The 27,154-nt window shown below is 42.1% G+C and overlaps 1 protein-coding gene and 1 long non-coding RNA gene across 11 annotated transcripts in view; one reads left to right on the forward strand and one right to left on the reverse strand.

The window, feature by feature from the left end:
- Window positions 1-9,471: 9,471 nt before the first annotated feature.
- On the reverse strand, window positions 9,472-25,153 carry LOC142057856 (uncharacterized). 4 transcript variants are annotated; one of them, XR_012660784.1, is made up of 4 exons: window positions 24,508-24,714; window positions 22,913-23,005; window positions 14,624-14,697; window positions 9,513-11,718 (listed from the first exon to the last, which is right to left on the reverse strand). It is a non-coding gene; the product is annotated as an uncharacterized LOC142057856 (long non-coding RNA). The 4 variants fall into 4 exon arrangements; XR_012660785.1 differs by lacking the exon at window positions 24,508-24,714 and adding an exon at window positions 24,963-25,153 and having other exon boundaries at window positions 9,472-14,697; XR_012660782.1 differs by having other exon boundaries at window positions 9,472-14,697.
- Window positions 23,889-27,154, forward strand: part of PLEKHA7 (pleckstrin homology domain containing A7) — a 181,299-nt gene continuing 178,033 nt past the window's right edge. For 3 of the 7 annotated variants that reach the window (XM_075094682.1, XM_075094683.1, XM_075094684.1), the window contains exons 1-3: window positions 24,373-24,559; window positions 24,704-24,780; window positions 24,961-25,018. In XM_075094682.1, the coding sequence (XP_074950783.1) occupies window positions 24,477-24,559; window positions 24,704-24,780; window positions 24,961-25,018 (218 nt within the window). In that variant the 5' untranslated portion in view covers window positions 24,373-24,476. Of the gene's footprint in view, window positions 24,560-24,703; window positions 24,781-24,960; window positions 25,019-25,114; window positions 25,207-27,154 lie in introns of those variants that run through there. The other 4 variants (XM_075094680.1, XM_075094681.1, XM_075094687.1 and 1 more) reach the window with 3 other exon arrangements.

The raw sequence follows: 27,154 nt of genomic DNA on the forward strand, positions 1-27,154 counted from the left end.
AGAGCTTGCAGGCGGGTTGCTATTTTAGTCAGCTGGGATTGTGTAGGGCTCCTGCAACTGCTGGTTTATTTGTGGAATCTTTAAAATTCAGACTTTGCTATAATTTAAAAAACTATTTATTCTTATTTTTCAGTTAGGATAAGAATAAATAAAGGGAGAGCTGGACTGAGCATCTTTCCTAGGAAGTAACGAATTTTGCACCTTAAGCCAAGCTGTTCTCATCAAAACTGGATTTAATGATGATTTGCTTTCTGAGGGACCAGATGGGTTTGATGCCTGTCTGAACTTTGTCATTATCTTCTAAATCTCCAGGTGTAACCTCTGACCCTTCTTGTAGGCATCTCTTTGCTGACAAACCTGAAATCCCAGTTGTTAGCTACCTCACTAGGGTTGTTTCCAATTCTAACTGCTTAGCCCTCCAGTGAGTCAGTAAAACCTAGGTCCATTTTGCTGTTTTCTGTTGAGAAGGGCATGCTGCCATTGTCGAACAATTTGGCATTCTCGGCGAGTTCTGTTTTGTAATCACCCAGGCTAATGCTCTGGAAAACAGATTTGGTCATTTCTTTCTTAAAAAGCAACTCAATTTCTTACCACGATTACCTCAAGCAGTTCTGTGGCAGTTTCACAGTTATGGCAATCATTAGGAATGTTCATTATTTTGTTCTTTATCATACTTGTGTTTAGTCAGACATTAAATACACATCATGCTGAAATTCTGCAGCTGTCTTTGTGCATTGTGTGACCCCATACCTGGACCTTTAATCAGGCTGTGGGAGTGCTCTTGTATCGCACTTCCTGAGATGAAGAATAGGGCTCTGTAAGAGAAAGTGACTCAGGATCAAAGATTAATAATCACCCTTTTGTTGTTGCTTTTGCCGTTTGTCCATTTCAGAATAAAAGGCATAGGATTTGAGGGGAGGGAAGGTAGAATTTCAGGCAGCGTAATTTATTCTGTATTGTATTTTTAGATTTCTTTAAGTATTTTGGTCAAAAAGCAAGAGGTTGCTAGTATTAGAACTGTGGGACATCTGCTCACAACTGGCTCAGAGCTAGAAGCCCATTTACAGTAGAAATATTCCTGCTCCTAAAGGCAGATCCAGATCCGAATTGTTGCGAAGGTTTGAGGTGGGCTTTTGTTCAGATTTCTTGCCAGTTATGACTTGCTATTACAGCAGCTATGGGCCCCTGCTGAGATCAGAACTTCCTTTTGCTAAGTAGTTCATATAAATTAAGAGGCAGATTCACAATATGAAGAAAAAGGACAGAACAAGAGTGCAAGAAAGGAAACATTATTTTCTTTTGTATGTTTGTAAGATGACAACTGAGTCTGAAAGTTTATTAAATATTTGGGAACTGAACTCGGATGTTCCCAGGCCAGTGCTCAGTCATAAGATATCCTTCCTCTGATTTTTTGTATTTACTGCATGGTTGGGATGAAAGTAGAGTGAAATAAACTCTGAAGTTACTTTGAGTGTGTTTGGCAGCTCTTTCATGAGCTTCCTTCTGTACGTATTTCTCCTTGCCCTGGGTCCATGTTCCCATACATTGAAATTTCACTGCTGCAAAATTTCAGTGCTCCAGTAACAAACCAAGTTGTTCTGGAAAATGACAAGTGGCAGATAAAGTAAAGGTCTCTGCCTGGCCTTTCACTCTGCCAGAATTTGTCATTTTTGTCTGCAAGTAAAATGTAAACCTGAGGGGTTTTACTAAACTTCATGTTTTGCTGAGTTAGAATAGTGCTTAGAAACAGAATAATTTTGGCTGTTAGCTTTGTGGAATACAATCTTGAATTGGATATTGCTAGTTTTCATGCTTTATTAGGTATTTGACGCTCTTACTTCCCCCCCCACCTCCCTTTTTTCCTTAGCAGCCTCAAATCATGTGATTAGGCCAGACTGCCAAATTTTGTCTGAAAATGAAATGCTTCCAGTTCTCACCAGGGCGGTTAGGATCTCAGGAGCGCAAACCTAGGGCTTGGAAAATAGAAAGCCCAGAAAACAAAGAATCTCAGCATTTTTTTAACCAAAAGATTTCTTAATTATTATTGTTGTTTTTAGGCACCGACTCAAGTTTGGATATGCAGGGTTGGTCATAATCTGTTGTATGTCCCATCTCAAAACAACACCCGACACACGGCGATGGGATCTGGGCTGTGACCCCTTTATTTCGTCATAACACTGGGGGCATGAAGCAGGTGTTGGGCTTTGCTGGCAAATGCCCTTGAGACAAAGTGCTCCACCACAGGGCACTGAACTTGTTTCAGCAGCTTGTCCTTTGCGCAGCAAGTCCACGCGGGGCGGGAGAAGGAGCAGGAGAGATGTTAAGAGCAAGGAGCAGCCTGGCTGGGCTGTCTTTACTTCTCTATGCACAACAGATAAAGCCAAACTGCAAATTACATCAGCCATAGGGGGTGAAACTTTTGGCTAGAGTAGACCATAGTGTTTGTTTAAAAATGAGGGAAAGCTGTGAATGAGTGTCTTCAGGGAGCGAATACAGGCTGTGTGTCTTGCCAAGGTGGTGGAAACATTTTTTTTCCTAGATGTGTTTTTAGTCAAGTAATAAAGGCAACCTCAGGCAAATGGTTTCTGTTTCAATTCATCTAACATACATATTTTAAGACTAAGTCTTGTGGGAAGTTTTAACTGCCTTAATGATGTCTCTTTTATTGTTGACTTTGTCCTCTGTGTCCCCTGTCACTGAGAGCATTGTGCCAGGATAATGGGAGTTGGGGCATGGATCACATCACAGTTATCAGTGGGAATTATGGTCATGCATCAGAGGGAAAACTTCAAAATCTTAGAAACAGGGATATTTTTATCTCCAGCACAGAAAATGTGCATTGTATTTCATTTACATGGTCATCTCGTGTTGTCCTCACGTCCTCACAGTATCAGTGAGAGATAACTCTTTTTTCGAATTTACCAGACTAAACCTGCAGTAGCTGTGCTGGAGGTGTATGAAACTTGACCTAGAATATCTGCTAGTGGTGCATCTCCATTAGCACGGTATATGAGCTGAATGCTGTATATGACAGAAGCTATAGAGTAACAGCCTTGCAACAGGGGAACTTTGCTTAGAAAAGCTTTAGAAAGCACTAGTCTTTTCTCCTGCTGTTTAAGACTTTCCCAGGGGCTAGTATCATGGATTGTTAGAGAATACACTGAATGCATCTCATGTAGGCCAGCAGGTAAACTGATGTAATTTCAGTAAATTGGTTTGGATAAGCAAGAACAGCAGGCAGTATCCTTTGCTAACCTTGGAGCTGATTAGTATGGAAACTATGTATTAATCTCAGAAGGTGCCTGATAATCCAGAACGAATTCACACCATCACCATTAAGTAGAAAGTAAGATCTTGGAGAGACATTTTGGGACAGTCACAGGTAGGATTACTCAGACATACCATTGATTGTCCCTCTAGTTTTATATACATACACCAAGACCAGATTTTGTATTGCCTCTTCTTCTGACTTGGTGACACAGTCTCTTCAGTTAGAGAACATGACAAGGACATCTTCTGAACAGGACATCTCAGCAAGCCCTGTTCCCTTTGCCGGGGGTTTCAAGGAGATGCAGTGTGCCTGCCTGCCTTCCACACCACTTAATGGAGGAGCCAGCAACACTCTGGTCCTGCCTGTGTCATCTTAGATGTGATGCACTAAGCTTTGTGAGGGGTGCATGTGCTGGTAGAAAACTCAGCACAGCACAGGTAGAAGACTTCAGCAGAGGGAGAGCTGGGGACTTTATACTCTGCAGCATCAGGACAGCTACCCCAGAGCAGTCTCCTCCCGAAACCCAGGCGCCAGGGCTTCTCTTAGATGCAGAGAGGTCTGACCCATACAATGAGCTTTGATGGCACGTTTGTGTTGTGTTGTGCTGTGGAGAATGATGAACTCTGATGGGTTCCTAAAGTGATGGTAGAGGTCCATGTGTGAAACAGGTACACTGGCAAATTCAGCTGTTATCTAGACAGCTTGTTTCACTGAGAGGGAGTGTGGTTTTCCAATGACAACATGAAGTCTGTTTTGCCAGTAGATATGCATGTGCACTACAAATGGTTTTGCTGTGACAGTTTCCTGGACGAGTGAAGTGGTTCTGTTGTACAGAAACCCTTGAACCTCCCTGTCTCACAGCATGCAATAGTTTTATTTTTCCAGGAACCCTTTTTTATGAGCACAGCAGCTATCAGCTGCCAGACTCTCATCCCACCTCTACTTTTCTCAGTCAGAGGAGGCGCTAGGAGTCTTCTATCCGTACCAGATCCGCTTCATGAAGACAAAATTACTGTTAGTCATGGCAAGGAGTTGGCAGAGTGTGGCTGAAAACAGCCTTTTGATTTAACTAGGACACTAGCTCCTGGATTGCTGCTTAAAGCCCATGATAAAAAGCTGTTGGCCAGTGTTGACATTTATCAGTGAGGCTGGACCGTAAGCTTTACCTTCATTACATACTGCTCCATTATATTATTCTCTCTCCATAAGGCCCTGTGGTGCAATAAATCCACGTTCTTTAGTAATCTGATTTGCATGCCAAGCTTTTTCACATAAACACCATTTTCCAGTAGCTCGTTAGAAGCTACACCTCAGAACATACTTGTTATAGGGAAAGAGGATGTAAAAATTAAAACTAGTAGCAAATCAGGCTTTCTAGGCCCTACTCTATAAGGGTCAGTGTGCTCCTTTAAAAACAGATATTGTGAACTTCAGGCATAGGAAACTGGGAAAAACGCCAGTACAGGATAGAATGAAGATTAATGCAGGCAGCTCCTACGCAAGTTTTCCACACTTCCTTTGCAGGATGTCAATATACTAAGATTATTTATGGATTTATATAGGATATTATTATAAAGGCTGCCAATGAAGACTCTCCTTCTTAATGTAAACCATAGCAGTTCTTATGTTTCAGTGTGAGGCTTCTCCTGCACAGAGGTGCTACTGTGCTGAGCAGTGTCCATGTGAAAAGAATACGCTTCTGAAGGGATTATGCTGAAATTGCCCAACTTATTTCCCTTTAGCCTTAAGCTAGATTTAAATTTTGGCTTGTGCATGTGAAAAACAAACACATTGATTCGCTGAATTGCTTCCTGTTCCCAGGAAATATAGTCAAAGAAAGATGAAATACTTTTAATACTCTTTTGCTGACACCCCTAAATATGGGGGTGAGCTCCTATGAACAGAGGCAAATCTGCCACATTAGGATAAATATTAGCACTCCACATGTACCATGTCCTAGTTTTCTACAGATGCTCCAGTTTTTCCATTGTAGCCAATTATGTTTGAAACTAGCGGTTTGTCCCAGTTTCACTAAAATAACACATTACATTGATGAACCGCCTATTATCTCAAGTTCTTCCAGCATTTTACAAATGACAAAAATATCTCTCAACACCTGGACAAGCTGGCGGGAGATGGAGGTGGCAATTGGAAATGGAATTACAGAGACAGTAATACCAGTAAGAAAAAACAACGTATGGTGCTTTGAATTGTTAGAATTAATGAATAAGTTTGAAGCTCCTTGCGTTTCAGAGTGTCTGAGTCAAAGTCCAGATCAGCAGCAAATGTTAACATTCTTTCTTCACATTTCTGTCAGAAATACCTTTGATTTCAGGACAAAAAACCCAATGAGTGTTGCCAGGATTCCCTGTGGATTTCTATTACGTCTCCTAGTAAAAATCCATTGTTCTAATGCTTTTAAACTATGGGATTTCTTCACTTTTAGTCGATTTTATCAGCTTAATAAGAAAGCTACTGTTCTGTCTTTATTTGGTAGACTGTGTCTGCCAAATGAAAGTTCCTCACAAATTAATTAAAGATTATTTCCTGCTTTGCCTGGCATTCCTCAGTAATAATGCCATTTTTTTCAGAATTCTTGCATGACCTTCTCAGCGAAGCTCTGCTTAGGAAAAAAAACCCCAAAGCTTGTCGTAAGTGTATCTTTAACTCAGTGCTATTCAACACAACACAGTTCCATTTCTTATTTTCTTTATTCATCGGTGAGACAGGATTATGCTTAATCCCCTCAACAGCCTCATATTTGTGATGTGCTGGCATCTTTTCTATGTATTGTGCTCTGTCAATTATTACAGAGGCTGTTAGAGAGATGTGTATAGGACGTTTCAAATTGTTGAGCTGGCAAATGTTTACTCCAAGTGGCTTTTGATTCCTAAGGAAATTCCAAGGGGATTTGAATTGGTCCTTTGCTGTTTGCCTTGCATGTTAATTTTCTGTCATTTTTTTTTTTGGCAGGGGTATACTAAATATTCATGTCAATGAAACTGTTAGATTAAAATGCCACCAAATGTAAATCGAAGTGTTTGCAAAGCAATTTTAGTAAAGCAGAAACACTCTGCATAAATAATCCACAGTGTAACCATACTTTTACAGATGAATTTCTCTCCTACCCACATTGGAATAGTGTTATCCCATTTCAGAGATATTAGCAATTGTAGGTGGCCTTAATGCAGATAAAAAAGTTGCATCTGATGTGGGGAACTGTTGCTTTTCAGAAGGAATCCATTATTCTCTTCCTCCTTCTACCTCCAGGCCTGTGGTATACAGCAAGAGCTCAGCAAATACTGTGCAACTCCTTCCTGGGAACGTGTCAGATCCCACTTCCCTCCAAGTTTAGGTTGATGGTATACCCTCTGCAGAGCAATCTGCATATCCTGATACCCACCAAAATCCGGTTGAAGTGGACTTCCGCTGCATGGGTTTTGGTTTGATAAATTGGAGGTAGAAGGAAGGGAAGTGAGACAAAAGAGTTAGCTAGTAGGCAGGGCACTGGCCTTACATACACCCAGGAGGCTGCATTTGCCTCTGACTGGTAACTCACCCTTTGGATAAGTCCATCTCTTTTCTTGCTTTTTGTCTATCTTGTCTTTTTAAAGGCATATACTCTTCCAAACAGGGACAATCTCTCAGCACATGTTTTCATGGCACGTTGTCAGTAGCACTTTGATTGCAGTTCAGGTCTCTAGTCACTATAGCCAAACAAGTAATAGCCTGCTCAGTCTCTCTGCTGCTAGGAACTGTGGATGCATTGCCATCCCTGAAAATATCTCACTTCTCCCTCTTTTTCCAAGATGGCTATGTGCCGGGGAAATGGAGCGGGGATGGAGCAGCGTTGGTTTTTTTTTTTTATCTTTTCCACTTTTTCTTTCTTGCTTTGTAATATTTTCTTATTCTCTGTGCCAAAGGAGACATTACGTGGCAGTGAGTTTCCCGGCCCTGCTGGATCATGTGCTTCCCTCTGTGAGCTTCAGCAATCCAGCCACGGAAGCCAGGTAGGAGCACATGAGTTGGCTAATGTGTAACTAGCTTCTTTCTGCTGTTGTTCTTTCTGAGGCTCAGGTGATTTTTTTTTTTTTTGGTAGGAATTCAGTACTTTTTTTTTTTTGTTTTTACTTTGAAATACAGGACCTCTTGGATCATTGCATCTAGCCTACTGCTATCACAGGTACGACAGCATTCAGTCTCTTTCCTAAACCTGCCAAGTTCTGTCTTAAAACCAGTCACAATTACTCTCACTGGAATGCGGTTATAAAACCTGCATATCTTACACTTTTAAGTGTTACTGGTCTGTCTGCACTGGTGCAGCCAGGATAGCAGAGGGCCCTAATGGAGGTGCAGCATGTGACAGAGGGAAGTTTTTCTGCTGGTCTTATTTTTCCACTTTCCTGAAAGCCATAAAGTAAGCCAGCAAAATATTCTGCAATGTTGCCAATGTAGTCATAGAAGATGTGTGGATTTTTTTTTCACATTCTTAGCTGACATACTGTATCACCAAAGCTTTGTAGAATAGACTGAGCCTTATCTGCAGATAACAATTCCACCAGTTTGCAACTGCATTGATTTTGGAAGCTGCTTCAAGGTATGGGTCAAATCTGAAAGCAGGGTTTACTTCAGGTCAGCTGTGGGAAGGAAGGGGATAAGGGAGGAGAGAATTTAGGTCACTGGCGGGTGGAAAGAGAAATAAATGTTTGAGTGCCTCAGGTCACCTGCAAGGACTGAGAAATGCCACACAAGGGGCCTGGGGAAAGAGCAGCCATTTTTTTCACTTGCAGGTAAAGTGGAGATGCTGTTTAGCCCCCCAGATCTTTTCCCCATTGCTATGCTGCTGGCATGGGCACATGGATCAAATGGGACCGGTAACAAGCTGTAAATGTGTCCTTAGCTTGCCTCAGCTGTAGGTTGCATTGCTGTCATAACCCCATCCTCCTCAGTCGTGTGCCTTTGCTCTTGGTAAAAACAATACATCTGGTTTTTTAGACTGTCTTAAATAATCTGACATGACCCCACAGGAGGGGAATAGCACTTCACCAAACAAGTTGCTAAGCGAGTTTAGTTACGTTGATATTTCTTTGTGTGAACAAAGCCTTAGTAGCTGCTCAAGCTTAAAATTTTCTGTAAAACATTGACTGTGACCTTTGGTATATATCTGATTTTTCTTGTTCCTTGAAGAAGCCTTTCAGAGCTCATTGCTTCAGGGAGTGCGAAAGCAGGAAGTTGATCAACAGCAGCTTTCTGGTATTGATTTGCTGCCTCTGTAGATGACAGCTACTTTCACTGAGAGACTTTCCTGCAGGAGCTCAAAAGCAGGTGCTAGGAATGACATTCCTACTCAGGCAAACGTCAGAACAAGAGGATTTTCAAATTGGAGAAAAAATTCAGGATATGTAAAACTAGCAAAATTCAAAGAATGTTAAATACCTGCCTGAATCCCCCTTGTGTTAGGGAGGAGCTGCATTTCTCGTTCTGCTCCCTCTTCTCTCAAAGCACTTTCCTCGCTTTTCACTACATACCTGCTCCGGGCTCTCAGGTCATGAGGCGCCCCTTGTGAGATGTGAATACAAATATTTGCACTTGTTGCGCCAACATATATTGCATTGATCACTAGGGACAGCTCAGCTTGTGTCTGAATTTGAAAGCACCCACAAGAATGAACCCTGGACACAGAACCACAGCACGTGCTGGTACCGCAAGATGCTTTCAATCACCATAAGTGCTAGGGGTGCCCAGAATACACAGAGGAATTTAACTGAGTAATCTTTAGGTGTGCAAACTAGGTGTGAAGTTCCAAAATTCCTCCCCCATGCACCTCATACCTCTGCCAGCCATGGCCAAATATTTTGGAAGATGCATAGTACCAGTTTTCTTGTAGGAGAATGGAAATAAACCATAGAGTTCTTTTATATGTTGAGAGGCAATTAAGACTGTGAGACCCTGATGCTATAGGCGTCTGCATGCATACCTTGTGTTACCTGCGTGAACACCCTCATTGACTTCAAAGGCTATGTTAAGCATCCACTTCAGTGTCTGCCGGACTGGATGTAACTTTGGTTGTCCTAACAGTAAATGTAGAAAGACCAATCATGCTGGCTATACAGCAGATGAGATGATAAACTACACATTGACTTGTTTAAGTCAGGATGAAAAGAACTTCAGGCAAACTTGAGCTTTTTTTTTCCCCAGCACTGACTGCTTGTGTTTAATTGGCTAACTCCAGCTCGATCCCTCTGTGAACTCAGGTCAGTCATGTGATTAAATAATATTACTTAGAAGGGTTTGAGACTTACTAATATTACTTAGAAGGGTGGAATGTGCTGCATGTTATGTGCTACTGCTACTAGTAATATTAGACACAGACATATTCTAAACAGATTCATGACAAACCATCGGCTTTTATTTGAGCAGAAAAATCGGTTGCATGTCTTTGTGTCTCTGCCTATCCATCAAACCACTCTGGTGTTCTCCATAGAGTTTTTGCATGCTTCCAAAATATTTTAAAAGATGAGATTTTAATACACTTTGTCGACAGTGGTCAGAACGTTCCCACCCCCAAGGAATTAAAGTGACAGTGGTGATTATTTTTTAATTCACATCTCACTCGTCTACAATACTCTGAATACGTGATTTTCTGTAAAATGTCATACATGCTTTAATATGCATTTACAGTGTGATTCAACATTAAGTATTGACAAGGAATTTTACATTTGGCACAGCTGTGGTAAAGCAGCAATGATGCAATCGAGAACAGTATTGGGCTGTTGCAGTAATTTAACCCAGGTACAAAGGGAATGCTGGGGTATACTGGTTACCGGGATGTATGGCTTTTATTCTGGACTGATGCAAAATTAATTACAATTCCTGATGCTGGTTGTGCAGCTGTTTCCCTTGAGAAAAAGAGAGCCCCACTGGGGCAAAAACTCAAAAAGAACACTGGAAGATTGGGGAATTGGCGCTTGCATTTGCAAGACTCTGAGTAACTTCACAAGCAGAACAAGAATCAAAATCTTGAATGGTCCAATTGCAAAAACCAGTAACTCTAAGAAGAAATCATCAGACATGACCTTCTTGCAAACAGGAATTAATAAAATGTAATCTTAGGCTACAACACATTTTAACTTCACACCGCTTTCTGCTAGATGCTAGTTTCTATAAATATTATCTGCACATACAGTACTGCTAGGGAAATTGGTATAATATTGAATTCCAGTCATGTTTCTCCTCAGCAGTATTTTTTATTTTTATTTTTTCCTTCCCATCAGAATGCAGTCTCGACACTGACTGGTTATTAGATTATATTTTAATCATACTAGTTACTGTGCCTGGCTAATGAGGAAAAATGACATTTAACTTCATAGTTTGCTATTTAATAAAAAGAACATAACAATCATTTGTATCCTTTGCCCATGAGGCTGCCATGAACAACTGACAGCTTTATTTTTTGTTGGTACATCGGCATTGATGCATATAACAGAAACTGTACCCTCTCTTGTGTCCCAAGATATTCCCAGTAGAAGCCATGTATGAGGAACGTTAAGAGCCACTGTAGAAACAGCCACCATTTACAGGTGCGGGAGAGATGAACTAATGGGCAGTAGGGTGCAAGACGTTAAAAGCCAAGGTTTTGCCTTTCCTGACTTCTCATTTATCACGCACAGCAAGATGTAGAAATAAAGTGTTTGGGCAACAGCTAGTGAACATAGGAAGAAGGACTACTTAATTCCACAATCTTTATTGTGCCTGATGTTTCTCTTTCATACTAAAACCTGGTCTTACAAAGTCCTGGGTTTCCTCTAAAATTACTGGAACTATTCTTCACCATCACTAGTGATACATCAGTTTTTATCATTACCGATAATGCAACTATCACAGTGTACAAAGCATGAAAAAATGTAGCGTTTAAGAAAATTACCATTTTGGAAATCACATTGTTTCAAATGGACATTTAACTAGTTAAAAAGCCGTACAGCATCTTTAACAGATGCAATGGTATTGCAACAATGGGCAAGAGAATCACATCATCAAGCAGCTAGCACGTGGAAACATGAGATCATCTTGTTTGCATCTTCTGCAGATAGAAGTCCTTTGTATATGGTACACTTTCAGAAATCTATATTTTGGAAAGATGATCTTCCAAGGAGAAATATGGCCATGCAAGGAACACCAGTTGAGTTCAACAGGGCGCCAAGGTGGTAGAGATGGGCTGAAAAAGCTTGACTCTCTCGGTGTTCCAGCACACTCTGCTTGATGTTAGGGATAGTGATAGAAGTCCTTGAACTCACAGGACATAGAGAAGAGATTTGGACCATGTCAGTAAGAGAGCTATAATTTTTTTAGAAATGAAGAAAAGCCATTTGCAAAGGGAGTGCTATTGCTACTGAACGTTGTTTATTTATCCTCTGAAAAGTACTTTTGAGATGTGATACAGGATTGCCCTGTATGGGGAAAATAAGAGACGAGACAAAGTTACATGACTTTTCCTTTCTCTCTGCACTTCAGAGTGGATTCAGTGGGAAGGAAGTACACTTAGCCTTTCAACTGGATAGGATGGGGCTTTCCTAGCTGATGAAGTAATACACCCTTCAAATGCACATGCTGATGAGCTTTAGTGGCTTTCTTGAACCAGTAATCTACACTACTTCATTCATTGTAAATGGTATAATGTTTTGCATTTAGAGAGTGCATTTCGGCCAGAGCTTTACAAATACTCATTAAGCCCCGAAACGCTGCTCTGGAATAGATGAATAAATTATATGGGGAAAGTAATCATTAGAAACCGTGTTGTTTTGTTGAACGGTGTACAGTTTTCATGTAACCAAGGACTTAAGTGCAGCAAGTCCTTGACACCTATTTTCACTTTCGTATATGAATATTCATTTGGCTTAAGTTAACGTTTCATCCCCACCTCTTATCAGAATTAAAATTCATCCTCCTCTAATGGAAACTGTGCTGTTTCACTGCTACGGACAATGGTTGGCATCAGATAAAATTGTTATTTGTTCCAAAACTGTGGTTAGAATTCAGTGGTTAATCAGATGCCGACAGCAAACACTCACGATTTCCTTTACTTCCATGTGACGATACAAAAGAGAATGGGTATGTGGCTAGCATGAGATTCACTCTCAACGTTCCAGGCACATGGGCCTTTGCCACTATACCAATATACAGCTTGTCATTGCATGTTGCCTTACTTTGAGTTGTCTTTCTTTCCCCTAGTGCAAAACGCTTGTGCACTGAAGTCTATCACGGACATATCTTAAATACATATCTTATATATATAGTTATCTTACACTTGGCTAGTGCTATACTTTGTTCTTAAAACCCCTCTAGAATGTTAAAAACCAAAAAGAAGGATGCTTCCAGGGACATATGGTGTGTTATTAAATGGTTTCTTCTAAAAATCCAGCCTGAATTGATCCACTTTGTTCATCTCCAGATGTTTCTCATAACACTAGCACCAGCTTAAGTGAAACAAGTTTAGTTGGGGTGGTGCTATTAAGAAAAAAATAGCCATAATGGTATCATTTTTGCTGATTTTCTCAGTGAAGCTAATATTTGAACGGCTGGAGTTGTAGGTGCACTTGATCCTGTCACGAGGTCTTATTACATCAGAATCACAGAGCTGAGGGCAAAAGCCTGCAGTATCCTAACACATCTTGTAACTGCTTTATGAACCGTATTTACAATACCTGTTTATTCACAAGCAACAAAATCATCTTACAAAAGTAAATATTCTCAAAACAGCTACACCTGGAAATTGCAAAGCTGATTTCCCATGTACCAAACTGATTTTTTTCCAGAGTTTATAAGACAATATCGTCATCAATATAATCAGCTGTTTTTTTGACACTCCAGAAGGACATAACGCTGATAGAAAGTGGAATTTTTAGAGTGATTTTATCTGATTTGCTTTAGCAGCAACAACCCCACAAGTAGGGTTAATTGGAATAACCTTCAGTTGAGGCATTTCTTGGCAAATTCACCAGAAAGGGGAGGGAATGGCCTGAAGTAAAAAATTAGAATTTGTTGTCAATCTCTGAAAATGCCTCAGGCCAACACTACTACTACTACAGCAAGGCTGCACCCTCCACTCAGGAATTAGCACATCCCCTATAGATTTGCATACAACGGGAGCAGTTGTGATAGTTTCTCAAAATGGTGTTTGTTTTCACCATGCCTTTGCCAAACCTGAGCCAGAAACGTGCCATCTAAGGAGCCATTAACGTATTTAAAAAAATGAATACCGCTTTTACGCTGTTGCCATGGGACAGCTATAGCAGGAAACGAGCAAAACACCCACATAATTATTGTTGACAGAATACAGTTCCAATTTTATCAAATGTAACCCCTATGTGATACATTAAGGCAGCCATCAACATTGCAGTGAATGAAATACTGATTTGAGAAGTATGCAGTGCCCAAAAGAAACGCACAATTGTTATACCTGAAAAACAGAACATGCAAAAGACATCTTGACTGAGGGAGTAATTATTGCTAAATCTCTGAAGAACAATTAGAGTTGGTTTTTATTAAGTTTTCATGTTATGATTGACATTGAAACCAAATTAATCAATATGTAAATCCAGATTACAGTGATCTCATAAGGCATTGAGAAAGATGATACTTTACAAAACAGTCTGTGGAAAAACTATACAGTGCTGAGAAAAAACCCATAAATGTATAATTTTGCAAACTGCCTTGCTTTTGTTCTTTTTTTGTATTTAATCTGCTGAGCCACTGTTTAAATCAGATTTCAGTGGACTTTAATTAAGAAGTGGGATATAATTCATCATTTGTAGATATCACATCCATTAGGTACTTAAATAATAGAAGTTATTTATAACAGTGTTTTATAACAACCTTAGAGAGTTTTAACCACTAATCAATAACAATGGAGAGATGTCAACGTACAAAACTGAAACAGGAACAATATTCCAGTCTGATAAATATCAGGGTATAACTTGCTGAAATACATAATTGTTTCTCCTTCATTGCATGGTTACTTACTTCACTGATTAAAAGGGCATCTATTTCAGGTAGATTTCATTGTGAATAGTAACAAATTTGTATATATTTAAAAGATATATGGAATAGTCCCACTCCCTCATGAAAGGAAGTGCCAAATAAAAAAGAATAATTTTTTGATATGTAATACTGCAGTAAATGAAGAAGGTGTCATTTCTTTTAGATGAAATAATGAAGTTTACAAGATGTCTTTTTTGTACGAATTGAGCCTGCATTGTTTATTTCAACATGCATATTTTAAAAAGCGGGAATGAGAAGGTGTGGCACATGTGTAAATGCATTAAATTACTGAACAATGTTTTGCACCCTGCTGACCTTTTTAGCAGTAAAGTAAGCTGAGGCACTGAGCCTATTTCAGTCTTTTCTGTGGAAGTCCACCTACACAGGCTCTAGAGGAACGAAGAATATACGAGGGTTAAAAAAAATCATCCTTTCTTTAATACCTTGACTCAGTCCAGTCAGATTCAAGAGCTCTTCTCAAGAACTTCCAGAAGGCTCTTCCTTTTGTTTTAGAAGTTATCTATGCTATTTTGAATTATTAGAAATTGCTCTCCAGGTTTGTGCAACAGTGAGCTGCGTCACAAGCATCAGGGCACGGCCTTACTGCTTCAGGATCTGAAGAGATGTCTTTAGACAGCACAGCCCCGCACTGGGGAAAATGTCCTCTCTCAAACCCTTGCTAACCTCCCAAACTGCTCCCGGGACTCCCTGGGGATCTGCACCCTGGTAGTTCCCACAAAGCAGCCTGAGGTGGGGAGCTGCATTAATTACAGGAGTCGGTTGTGCGTGCACTCAGCGAGGCAGGGAGGCTCAGCTGTAATTCTCATCCCCAGGGCTGGCTCCCGTGCCGGGCACCATAGCCTTGTGAATCCACCCGCATGGCTGGGCTTTGGGGATTGCAGGTGGAGGACTGTGCAGCCAGGCAATGATGCCAGCCTCAGTCCTGGGTGAAGCCTTTGGGCGGTGTTGCCCTGAAGACCAGTTTGTAACCCAGAATTAATAGTCACACATCTGCATCCCATCCATCTTTTTGAGTAATAAGAGTAACTAATCAGCCCTGTTACATCTGAGATTGAACTGACTTGCAGACTGAGAGGCATTAGTCATGCTGATGGTTTATTGCAGGATGGGAAGATTACCAAGAGAACAAGACAATAAAAAAAGAACAGTGGAAATTAATTTCACAGCCCACAAGGATCCTGCGGCTGAACCTGTATCAGAAATTAAGGCAGAACTGGGATAGTGAAAATTTTGCATATCCTGGATTTGCAACTTACAGATTTGTTTTTTCTTTTTTCCAGGAAAGAGATGACCTTTTCTTTCTAGTTTTGTTGTGTGTGATTATTGATTTATTTTCCTCCTTAAACCAGGCAAAAGAAAGTTTTATTTCTATCTCACCCTGTTTTAGGTAAGGGGGAGATACAATTAGGTGAACATATGCAGGAGGATATTTACAGAACCCTGAAATATTTGGGGTTAGAGGAAAAGATGAGAGGTATCTCTCAGATTTTTTTTTGCTGTTGTTTTTGTTTAAAATATGCTTTTCTGTTACTATAGCTACTGGCTGTGTCATGCTCACACACAGATGCTTTATCACACTGTCTTTAGAACCTGACTGATTGCCGTTGCAAACCATCAAAGCCAGTAGTGGAGGGGATACAGATGTGTAGCAGGAGACTGGAAAACCACAGAATTACCTTAGTTCAGCATAGGAAGAGGCAAAAACAAACGTGGAGGACTGACAAGAAGGCACGCTTGCTAGGGTTGTAACAGAAAGCAGGAAGAAACAGGAAAGAAGTAGGATATTGGAAAACCTGCAGTGAGGTGTGTACACCTCATGTTACCAGAAAAATCAACATACCTGGTTAACTCTCAGTTATCCTCTTCTGGAGACAAGCAGGCAACCAAAATCTTAGATTGTCCTGTAAAGGAGTCTTTGAAAGAGCAACTGGAAGACCACAGGGGAAGAGATTGCTGTCTAGCAAAAGCTTATTTAGGAAGAGGGCTGAGACCTCCATGAGTTCTAAGCCTGATGAGGAAATAACACCTCTGGAAAGACAGGGCAGAAGACACTAAAATTGAATCTTGTCCGGAGTTTTGCATGGGGATTGTTATTAAGGGGACTCCAAGGTGTAGTTTTGGGTCTTGCCAAGCAAATGAGGAACAAACTTCGGGAGGAACCTGAATAGTGAATTCAGGGGTCTTTAATTTCTTTAGAAAAAATGTCTTAGTGAAGATTACTGGGAATATGTGACATTCTTCTTGCCCTGAGTGCAGTATGTAGTTGCTAAAAAAAAAAAGGCATATATGGTAACGACAGTTGCCAGAGGTGCTGGAAAAGGCTAATACCAGTCACAGGCTATTATACAGGGTAGCGGACTCAAAGCTGGGGAAAAAAGCTTTGATGGGAATACAGAAGTGAGGTATCTCATGTTGGGGAAAGAAGTAAAGTGCACAATAGGTGAGGAGACCTTAGAAAATTCAACAGTTTGTTTTCAAATTTTAAAGCTTTTAGTCTTAAAGGTCAGAGATGTCCACCTTTCCATTTGTCCCGTTTCTTACAAAAGGATCTCTTCTTCATACTCAGGTGCCCATGGCTACGGGATGACAGTGAGCCTATTTGTGTTTATAAACATGGAACTGACTTCAACTGTCTGCTTTAAAAAAACCCCAAATATTGATAGTCACAGGTACATAAATATTGAAGAACTGAGAGTTTCTCAGTGCTGCCAGGCCTACAGTATCATTTGCCAAAAAAGTAAGAAAAAGACCCTCAACTGTTCATTATAAAAATCTTAGTTAATTTTGGAAATGATCCTGTAAGTGACTTTGGCACATAGTTGTTCTTTTCTATTTCTCCCTTATACACGTAACTTGAATGCTGTGCAGCCATTTAACTGTTGCCACTTGTGTTTAGAATGATAAGATGTGTCATGATAAAACTATGACTATTTGTTATTTAGTTTAATTATTGATTACCAAATAAATCTTAATACAAGGATTCTATGTGTCAGGTATGTGCATTACTGGGACTTTGTGAAATGCAAGAGAGTCCTATCTCCTTTTCATTTTCTCTACGTTAAATGTAGTAACCATAAAAGCTTGTGTGACAGAAAATTATGACTTGACGTAGTCATTAGGAAATGTATTAATTCATTTTTGCTTTTACATGCATTTTTGTGCATTTCAGGGGACAGGCTTAACTCAATTCCTGAAATACAGATCTTTTTGGCAATAGGATATTCAGGTGAGACAGGTAATTAGATATATTCAGATATTAGCATCTAAAAGGTAAGTCACTAGGATGTCTTTAAAAATGAAGGAGATTTGTAAGGAAAATAGAATTGTTTTGAAGATATCTTCTGGATTCCACAAAAGGAACTTTCAGCATGAACACACTTTTAAATACTGACAGTGGTTTGGAAAAAAAAACCTTTTAACTAAAGATAATTACCATTTTTCTTACTCCTAGGAGAGTTCAGCATGTTTTGGAAGAAGTAGTCTGGATTTGTTATGCAGCACGAGTGCTTTCTCAATGTCATTTTCCCATCTGTCTTGCTCAGCAGTGTTACAGTCTTGCCTGCTCCACGTGTGCAGTCATCAGTCAGATCATACTGCATAGTGATACAGCGAGCCTGAAAACTGATCCTATACAATGTCTGCCATGTTCCACATCTTCCTCAAAGGAACTGTGGATACAATTTGAACTTGTTTATATTCTTTCCGGTGGCCAGGAAAATGAATAATTCCTTTTTCTGCATTTGGAATTCCCTCAACAATGGTTTACCATTATTTAACCCTTCTCACTTTATGAGCTGTATTTATCTGCTGGTACTCATAGAATTCTGTTGCCTGACATTAGTCCCATGGAAATTTAGGGAAACATCTCAATCTATTGCAAGGGAAAGAGGCTCTAAAAATCTTACTTTGTCTAAAATTTGCCATCACTTTCCCCACAGTGTAAATTGCCCTGTGCATAAAATGCAAAAGATGTTGCATTTAATGTCAATGCTAATAAAAAGATTGGTGACAATACCTTTCCTGTTCTATTCAAGGTTTATTTGGCATTGCAAGCAATATGTATTAATCCTGTCTTGCAAAGTACTTTAGGCTGGAAATGGGTGATACCTCGCAGATGGTTTGCCTAACTTTTGTATGTATCTTTTGACTCTTGCCATCCTTCCTTGTGTCTAGCTCTCCTGACTTCTGTGGATTATGTGGTTCAGCTGAAAACATTCCAGATCAGAAATGAGCATGTGCTCTATATTTAGCCATGCCATCAGTAGTAGCATTGTGCGAGTTGCTTATCTTTCTTAACTACATCAGGGATTGTCCTTTCTCTTCTTGTAAATAAGAGAGATCTGTTCAAATGGTTGTCATGTATTCTTTCTGTGAGCTAGAAAACCACTTGATAACGGTGCTCTTTAGTAGGTATCAGGTGATGTCAATTTCTGGTATTTGCCTATTTCTAAAACTCTTAACATTTTGAATCAGCTTCTGTTTTCATAGAAATCTAGGCTAAAAGGGATCTTGTGAGATCATCTCTTCATAGCTCCTGACCTGAGACAAAATAAGTATATTTAGAATCTCCCTGACACAAGTTTTGTCTGGACCAGCCTTTAAAAATTGGTGTAGGGAATACCATGACATTCCTACTTAGACTGTTTTACTGCTAGTTACGTTTGGGAGAATTTCTATGTAGTATCTATCTTCAAATTTATCTTGGCATAAATCAAGCCAATTTCTACTTACCCTGAAATGGATGAACATGGAATAAAATTGATTGGTATGTATTAAAAACAATCAAATATGTTTTCATTCTAGAAGAACACAATAATGAACTTTTTATCTTGTTTGCTTTCCCTACCCAGTACGGTAGTATTTGGTCCTCCTCTGACTTGAATATTTTTAATTTATTCTCTTCTTGTTTTAAACAATTTTTGGACCTCAGACTTAAAAAACCAAAGCCTCAACCTTCCTGCACGTTTGATCTATTTCTTTATAGTGTTCCTTTATCCTACAGCATAACACTGGCTCTAGCTGTGCATGGCCATTTTTTGTTTTTCAGGTAATTGAAGAGTCCTGTTGGTGTCTTTAATATTTTTATTCTGCACTGAGATACTGACATTAGGTAATCAGCCACATATATTCTCTTTTTTCTTTACAATTCCTTATGAAGAGAAGCTACTCATAAGTGTCCTAAGTGTCTGAAGTCTCCCATTTTTGTGGGTTCAGACTCGCAGCAATTGGGGATTTCAGAATGTCTCTTTGAGTTACTCCGGGACAAAGGAATCTATTATTCTTATTGTGCTATTTTTGCAATCATCAATACTGTTCTCTTGAGATGGCTTTTTCCCATGCTGTTTGAGAGTTCAACAGTGAAAGCTGTTTTCCCTAATTTGAACAAATACACCATAGCTATTCCTTAGTGAAGTCCCTCCATCATCTGAAAAGTGTTGCAGTTTTGCAGAAACAGCACCAGAAATTTTCCTGGAATGTGGATTTGCCTAATTTCTTCAAGATCTCTCTCATATTTACCCTATTGTCAGATTAACGTAGTCTTCTACCTATAAGAATCAGTGTTTTGATTTCTGGTCTCTAAAGCACTTGCCGCTGCCAGATGGGAATCTCACTGCGCAATCTTGAAGAAAAGTCAGTTGCACAACCTATATTTGAGTATAATCAGAAAAACAATTGGGCAAACTGCTCTGAAATTGTCTTGCAAGTTAATCTGTCTCACCTGAAACCTGTTGTGCTTTTAATTCCCAGCTGTTCTGAACAGAGCTGGTAAACCATGCTAGAAGGCATATTACACATTTTATGGAAATATGGAATTATGCTTATGAGCTTTGTTAACCAGGATTTAATACTACAGATTCATTGCTCCTCAAACACTTTGCCTCTGTCTGGCCTTGCACCTTTTATAGGTGTGTTTGTCCTTTAAAAGATGTGCAGGCCATGATGAAAAAGTTGTAACTAGCAGGCTTTTCTATGCATTGTATCTCACTTCAGTTCAGTTTCCAAAACCAGCAGCAGCTTTTGACCTCTAAGACCATCAAATTCAATTTTATTCAATTTTCAGAAAAATAGGAACTAGATCATTAGAGTACAGAGCAGCCTGAAATCCAGCTGTGAGTCTGTAACTTCCTAGACACTGGATCTAATCGTGACTGGTGAAAATTATACTTTATTTTGGTCGGAGATTCTTATACAGCATCTCCAGTATTATTTCCAGATTCCTACTCCATGTTTTGTTGAGAAATTATAGCATATGAAAGGTTGAAAAAGTGCAGTGAAGAAAAGTGCACCTGAACGGGGCAGGGGGTGGTGGTGTGTATGTAATAAAAATAGGAAAAAACGAAATGAGAAGATTTGGATGTTGGCACTGACAAGGTGGAGCTGGGTTGTAAGGGCAAGGGCTGAAAAGAAAGGAAAGGAATAAGGTAGAAAGGATGTTCATATTCAGTTGTTTGATTTTATTCCGGAAATAGCGAAGTGTAGGTACAGATTTTGGAATACTTTAAAATATATCACTGTTCTCCCAAGGCAGAAGAAACTTAACAAAGTCATGCAGAAAAGTGCTCCCAGGGGATACAGACAGAGCAAGCAACACTAGTAATGTGTTCATATAAAGCTGCCAAATGTGCGTTCAAACTTGCCCTATTCAGGGACCGCAGCACGTCTCTTTGAAATAGCAAGTTATCAACAAAGGGAGCCTCGAATCTCCTAGCTTTTATTAGACCTTTAATCTTATTGAATAGCATATTTCACTTCCTTTAGCTGAATGCCTGATACTGTGGCCTGAAACTCCTAATATAACCCCACATAGCTTCTTCCAGACACTGCCTCTAGAAAGCAATGAATGATATGTAATAGAAGATAAAAGTGGCTGAGATCAGCCAGGGAGGACTGGAACCAGAGCTTGAGCACTAGCTGTATGCAGGGAGGGGGGACTGAAATCAAAAGAATCTGGTAATCTTATTAATGCCTGGAGGGCTCTAAATCACAAACCTACCTCCTGATGAGCCCAACACAAGTCAGCTTGTGCACTTTTATGAATTTAGAGTCAGTTTTCATCTTGATCTTAGTTTTAGAATAGAGCTCTGCAAGTTACTGTAATAAAACATGCTTTTTCAATAATGCATTTATCTGAAATTAACAGGTGTACGTGATAATATGCTAGCGCTGCAGGGACCGTGATGCATCAACTCAAGATTTGGTCATATGATAAAGGTGATAAATTGAAACAGGTAGCTTCTAACTTGATGTAATAAAAGTATTGTCACCACAAGAACATGGGAACAAGTTGCTAAGAAAGGTTGTGGAATTTATCCTTGGAAGTTTTCAGATCCCTACCTGGATAAAGGCCTGAGCTACCTGGTCAAAATTCAGTGCTGACCCTGCAGACGGTTGCACTAGATGACAGCTGTCTCTTTCATTGCAAGAATTGAGAAGAATCAATGAAATAGGAGCTGGGTTCAAAACAAATGAAAGGAGGTGATTCTTCATATGGAGTTCAGGTAAGATGAGCATTAGGAACACTTTGCTACAGGCTGTTTTGGGTGATAGAAGTGGGCTCTAGTCTGGGCAGATTCACAGAAGAGATCCATTAGGAATTACACATGGAAACAACACCTTGCTCAAGAGCCTTCCGAGTTCACAGTTTCTGGAGACAAACACTAGGTGTAGATACTACAGTTAGGGGAAGAAGGGAAGAAGCTGGGCAGTTGCATATGATTGTCTGGCTCTCACACTCTTTCCTGGCACCTGCTCTGGTTCAGACCTGAGAAAGCATGCTAGGCTAAACAGACATTTAGTTTGACCTGGTACAGATCTTTTAGGACCCAAAATCCACAATGGAATAATGCTTATTCAGTGAAACTACTATTCCCTGTAAGTGGAGAAGCCTATCTTGTCCTGTGGTCTAGTGGCCAAAGCGCAGTGGAGTTATAAGCTAACTTCAATGAGCTCATGCAGTCTGACAGAGCATGAAAGACTTGCTTCATAGCATCAAGGTAAATTAATCTTTCCAGAGCAAGAGCCTTATCTCTTCTGCACAGATCTAAACATGCAACTGCACTAAGCAACTTGTATTTGATTTACTTTGTAATTGCATGAGAACTGACCTTATTGCAGGTTCTGTGATAATTCACCTCTAATCACAACGTTACCAGAATGACTCAAAAGTGTTGGGGTTTCAAAAAGAAGCAGCACAGAAGCTTTAATCAAAATTCTGACCTACAATAAAGAGCTAGAACACACTCTTCTACTGCTTTTTAATTGTGGATAAACTAAAAATCTGTAAATTGTTGGAAGATAACAATGTTGAGGAAGAATTTTTGATAGTGTAATGTCAGAGAAATTAAGCTACAGAAGTTAGCAATAGTTCTGCATGTGTAAGACTGGTAGACTTTCACAAAATCCATGCCAAACTCTTGATCTGAAGCCTATGCTTTCTCATGTGCAACTGAAATCAAACCACTTTCCAACATTTAGATTATATTGTGTCCCACAGTAATGACCATTTTTGGTCTAGTATAGTATCATCTTCTCCAGCAGTGGCCAAAAAGGGAGCCCCAGCAATGCCTTCCTAATGCACCATACCTGCATGTTGTCTGAAACTCCTGCAAAAAAGAGCAAAGTCCTCTCTTCCCATTGCTGCTGCTTTTCTTGCCTCTTACTTTCTTCTGATGATGCCTTTTGGTTATTTAGAAAAAGAAAAAGCATACATGTATTATTTTCCCTGTACTGCAGCACTCTCCCCTCTCCCTACTGCATGGGTTCTCCCTCTCACAGCCATGCCCCCAATTGTTTTGTTTTTCTTTACTCACCTTCCCCTAGTCAAGCCCATCTACCCTTTCCCACCCCTCTTTGCAGCCTGTCTTTCCCCTATTTAACACTAACACTCTCCTCCTATCCCAAAGTAGCAAACGTCCCATTTCTTGGTTTTTTGATCCTTCTCTTGCCATAGTATCAGAATAGCAGAAACCCCACAGAGCTATGCTTGGCTCTACCACCATACACTGTGCAGATTTCCCCACTCTGACCCCCTGGGCTTTCTCAGTCCCCCCTTCTGCTGCAGTTACCACTATGCCAAGGCACAGGCTGGGACTCCTCACTCGGGACCCACCATCACTCTGCTGGCTGGCAGTGAGGACCAGAGGAAGAAGCGCAAGGGCTCTGCTGCGGGGCAGCCCAGCCACAGCACCCTTTGCTTGTCCCACACGCTCTGTCCCTGAACGATACTCCCAGGTGACCGCTGCTTTGACTGGAGCACTTAGCTCCGTTCTTAGCTGTAGCTTCTCCACACGCCAATGCCAGTAGAGATCTTAATTGTCACAGGTCTGAGCTGGGAGCAAGTAACGCATAACTTGAATTCACTTAGCAGGCTCTCTCATGTTACCACTCCCTCCTTTTCTAGGTCATTGATGAATATAGGGATTGGCACAGGTCCCTTGCGATACTGGTGACAGCTCTACTTTGTCAACTGACCGTAATTGCCTCTCTGCCACCTTGCAACGATCGTCCCCTGCACCCGAGGTTCAAAGTCCCTGCGGCCCTTCTCTCCTCACCTCCCACCGCTGGTGAGAGCGTACCCCGGGACATGGTGGAAATCAAGTGCTGTCACACCTGTGCTTAGCGTCCCTCTTGACACGCTCGGGAAGGTAGCTAGGGCTCCGAGGCGGGAGCAGGAGACTCCTCCGGCCTCTTGCCCGGGCGAGGCGTGTCTGCAAGGGCGCGCACCCCCCCGCTCAGAGCTCGGAACCCCTATCGCCCGCGCCGTACGCTACTCGCCTCCCAGGCGGCGTCCCGCGGCCCGGGGCCGACCGCGGGGGGCCGCTGCGCCTCCCCGGGGCGTGAGGGGACGAGGCCACCAACCCACGCGGGACTTGGCGGGCGCGGAGCAGTGGCGGACAAAGCCGGCCGGCGGCGCCTCGGGCTGCCGGCGCCCCCTCCGGCTGCCGGCCCCGTTTCACCCCGCGGGCTCTCCGCGGCTTGCCCGGGGCAGGCGCCTGCCTCCCGAGGGGCTGGAGGTGTCGCGCCTCGCCTCTGGCGTCCGCGGTGGCGCTGCCGAGCAGAGCCGGGCGCTGGGCGCCGAGCGCCGGCCGAACGCCCGCCCGCCCGCACCCCCTCCCCGGCCGGCTGGCTGGCTGCGCGCACGGCGAACATGGCGGCGGCGGTGGGGCGGGACACTCTACCTGAGCACTGGTCCTACGGCGTCTGCAAGGACGGGCGAGTCTTCTTCATCGAGTAAGGGGGCGCCGGCGGGCGAGGGCACCGAGGGAAGGGGTGTGGGGGTAGAGGACGGCCCCGCTCCCGCCGCTGCCCTTCCTCCCGGCCGGGCGGCCCCACGCAATCACTAACAGGTGCATGTTTTCCGCTTCTCCCTCCCAGCGATCTGACTCGCACCACCACTTGGCTGCACCCTCGCACCGGGGAGCCCGTCAACTCCGGCCACATGATCCGCTCAGGTGGGTGCCGGGGGGCGGCGGGGAGCCTGCCCTGCCTTCCCACCGCTAACAGCCGCTCTTTGCCACCCCCCCACCCCCCCCCAGCTGCCCGCCGCGGGGGACAGTGGGGCGCTCGGGGCCGCGGGCCGAGTTCTCACCCCTCCTTCCCCCCTTTCTTTCTCTTTCTCCCCTCCCTTGCAGACCTGCCCCGCGGATGGGAGGAGGGCTTCTCGGAGGAGGGCGCCAGCTACTTCATCGAGTGAGTACTCCCTGCCCCGCGCCGCCCTCCGGCCGCCCTCGGCGGGGGCCCTGGCGGCGCGGCCCCGGCCCGCGGGGACGCCTCAGGCGGGGGGGACGCCGGGCCGTCCCCCTCTCCTCTCCCGCTCCCCTAGGCCGGCACGTTCGCCGTTTTAATTAATGATCAACGTGAGGGAAAGCGACAACGAGGTGTGCGGTTTCGGGGGATGGAGGGCGGGGAAGAAAGTTGAATGCCGGGCGCGGCGGGCTGCGGGGATCCCCCGCCTGCCGCGCTCTCTCGGTGGCTGGCAACAGGTTTCCCCGCAGGCGGCTCTTCAGTTTTTGTTGGCTTTTTATGTTGGTTGTCGTCCCCCCCCGCCCCTTCCTGGTATTTAAAGTGCGGTTTGTGGCAGGTGGAGCGTTGCATTGCTGAGCGCCGGTCATAGTTGAAGGTGGATGGTTGGGTTTTATTGTGTATAGCTCGTGGCTATGGATGCAGCGCTGGGAAGTATTGCAAGAGAAAGGCTTTCGGTGTTTCTTCCCAGAGACGGGAAGAACGGGTGAACTTGCCTTGCCTGGGCTGGTGGCGGCCGTTGTGTCTTTCGTGGAGTGTATCTTATTCAGGGAACAGTTAAAAGCTTGAGAGGTGCTGCCGGTTAAGGCTCTTTTACTCTGAGAGATACAAGCTTGTTGAGCTAAAACAGGATAATTAAGAGAGCTTCTTTCAAACTTTATACATATAAAGCTTTTACAATTGTAAACACTGATGTAAAAGTACAGGTTTAATCGGTAAAACTCCGGTACGCCCTGGATATACAGCTGTGTGTCACTTATGGTGTCTTTGCATTTCCCTTTGGAAATCTGAATGCGTGACATATTCAATGAAACTAACAGCAAAGGGTTGGAAAATGCTCATTGCTTCAGAGCGGGACTGGAATAGTTAGCCCAGATCATTAAGTACAGTTCCCTGTAACTGCTGGCAACTGTGTGACAGGTGTCTAGTTTTGAAACGCCTGCATAGTGTACCCCAAAATCTTTGACAAACCTGAGTTTTTAGGGAAGATCAAACTTCAGAATGATAGTGGTCCAGGTGAAGGAGGAGTTGACTGAAGGGCATCACAAATACCTCATGTGGTAGGATGTTTGTTAAATAAAATCTAAATGATCCTAAAATGTCCTTTTTTTTTTTTTTTTTCTTTACAAAGGAGGAAAAACATCAGTCGGTCCCTGTTTGCCTGAGCCAGAGAATTAATTACAGTGTTGGACTGGGCAGTCCGTTTCACCCTCAGCTAGCGAACAGGAGATAGCAGCAAGGCATTAGAGGGCAGTTGAATACCGCTTATAGCAGCCACCCTTTAACTGTGGCCAGTACATTGAAAAAAAGGAATAAAAGTTCTTCTGTTTACATTGGTGGTAATGTAAGTGGTGGTGGCTGGTAGAACTCTAAAGTACAATAACTGTACAGTCTGTAACTGTAAACAGGTCATTTACAAAGAGATGTCAACACAAACTTCTTTCCTCTTTGTAGGAGTACATCTGTTTGGTTTTCTGATCTTTCCAGAAGCTTACTGGTGCAATTTTAGAACAGCTTAGATTCCTTTTCCCAGCTACTCAATTTGGAAGAGCATTCTTGTTCTTGTTTGTCGGGCAATTACAAAACTTTTAATTTCTGATCCGTTAAATTATAGCTGTGTGCAGTGCATTGTCATAACTTGTGCTAATAACATTATTTAGCTTGATCTGGAATTGCTGCAGGAAACGAAATACAGAATGGAGTGTGTATTTTGCAGAGCAACTGGATAAACTCGACCATCTTTAGCCAAGCAAAGTTTTGTGAGGAGCAACAGCAATTTTTTGACATAAATATGTTCAGCTGTGCTGCTTTACACCAAGGAGTCACCTAATACAATATCCTCTTCAGCTGTGATACTTCCCCCAGCACTGCTGTAGCCTTTCTGTTTTCAGCTCAGAGGCTTCCTGAGCCAAGTGGAATTTCTCGGTTTTTCTTCCATGAACATATTGAGCTCCCTTTGTGCTCATGTAAATATCAGCATCCTTAGACAAGGATTTCCATACCTCACTGCTCTGTTCATTCCTCCTATGTTGTTTCCACGTGATGAGTTCTCAGCTTACAGAAAAGGTGACTGGTCCCTAAACG

The sequence above is a fragment of the Phalacrocorax aristotelis genome, chromosome 5 (assembly GCF_949628215.1).
Source record: "Phalacrocorax aristotelis chromosome 5, bGulAri2.1, whole genome shotgun sequence".
NCBI classification, from domain to species: Eukaryota; Metazoa; Chordata; class Aves; order Suliformes; family Phalacrocoracidae; genus Phalacrocorax; species Phalacrocorax aristotelis.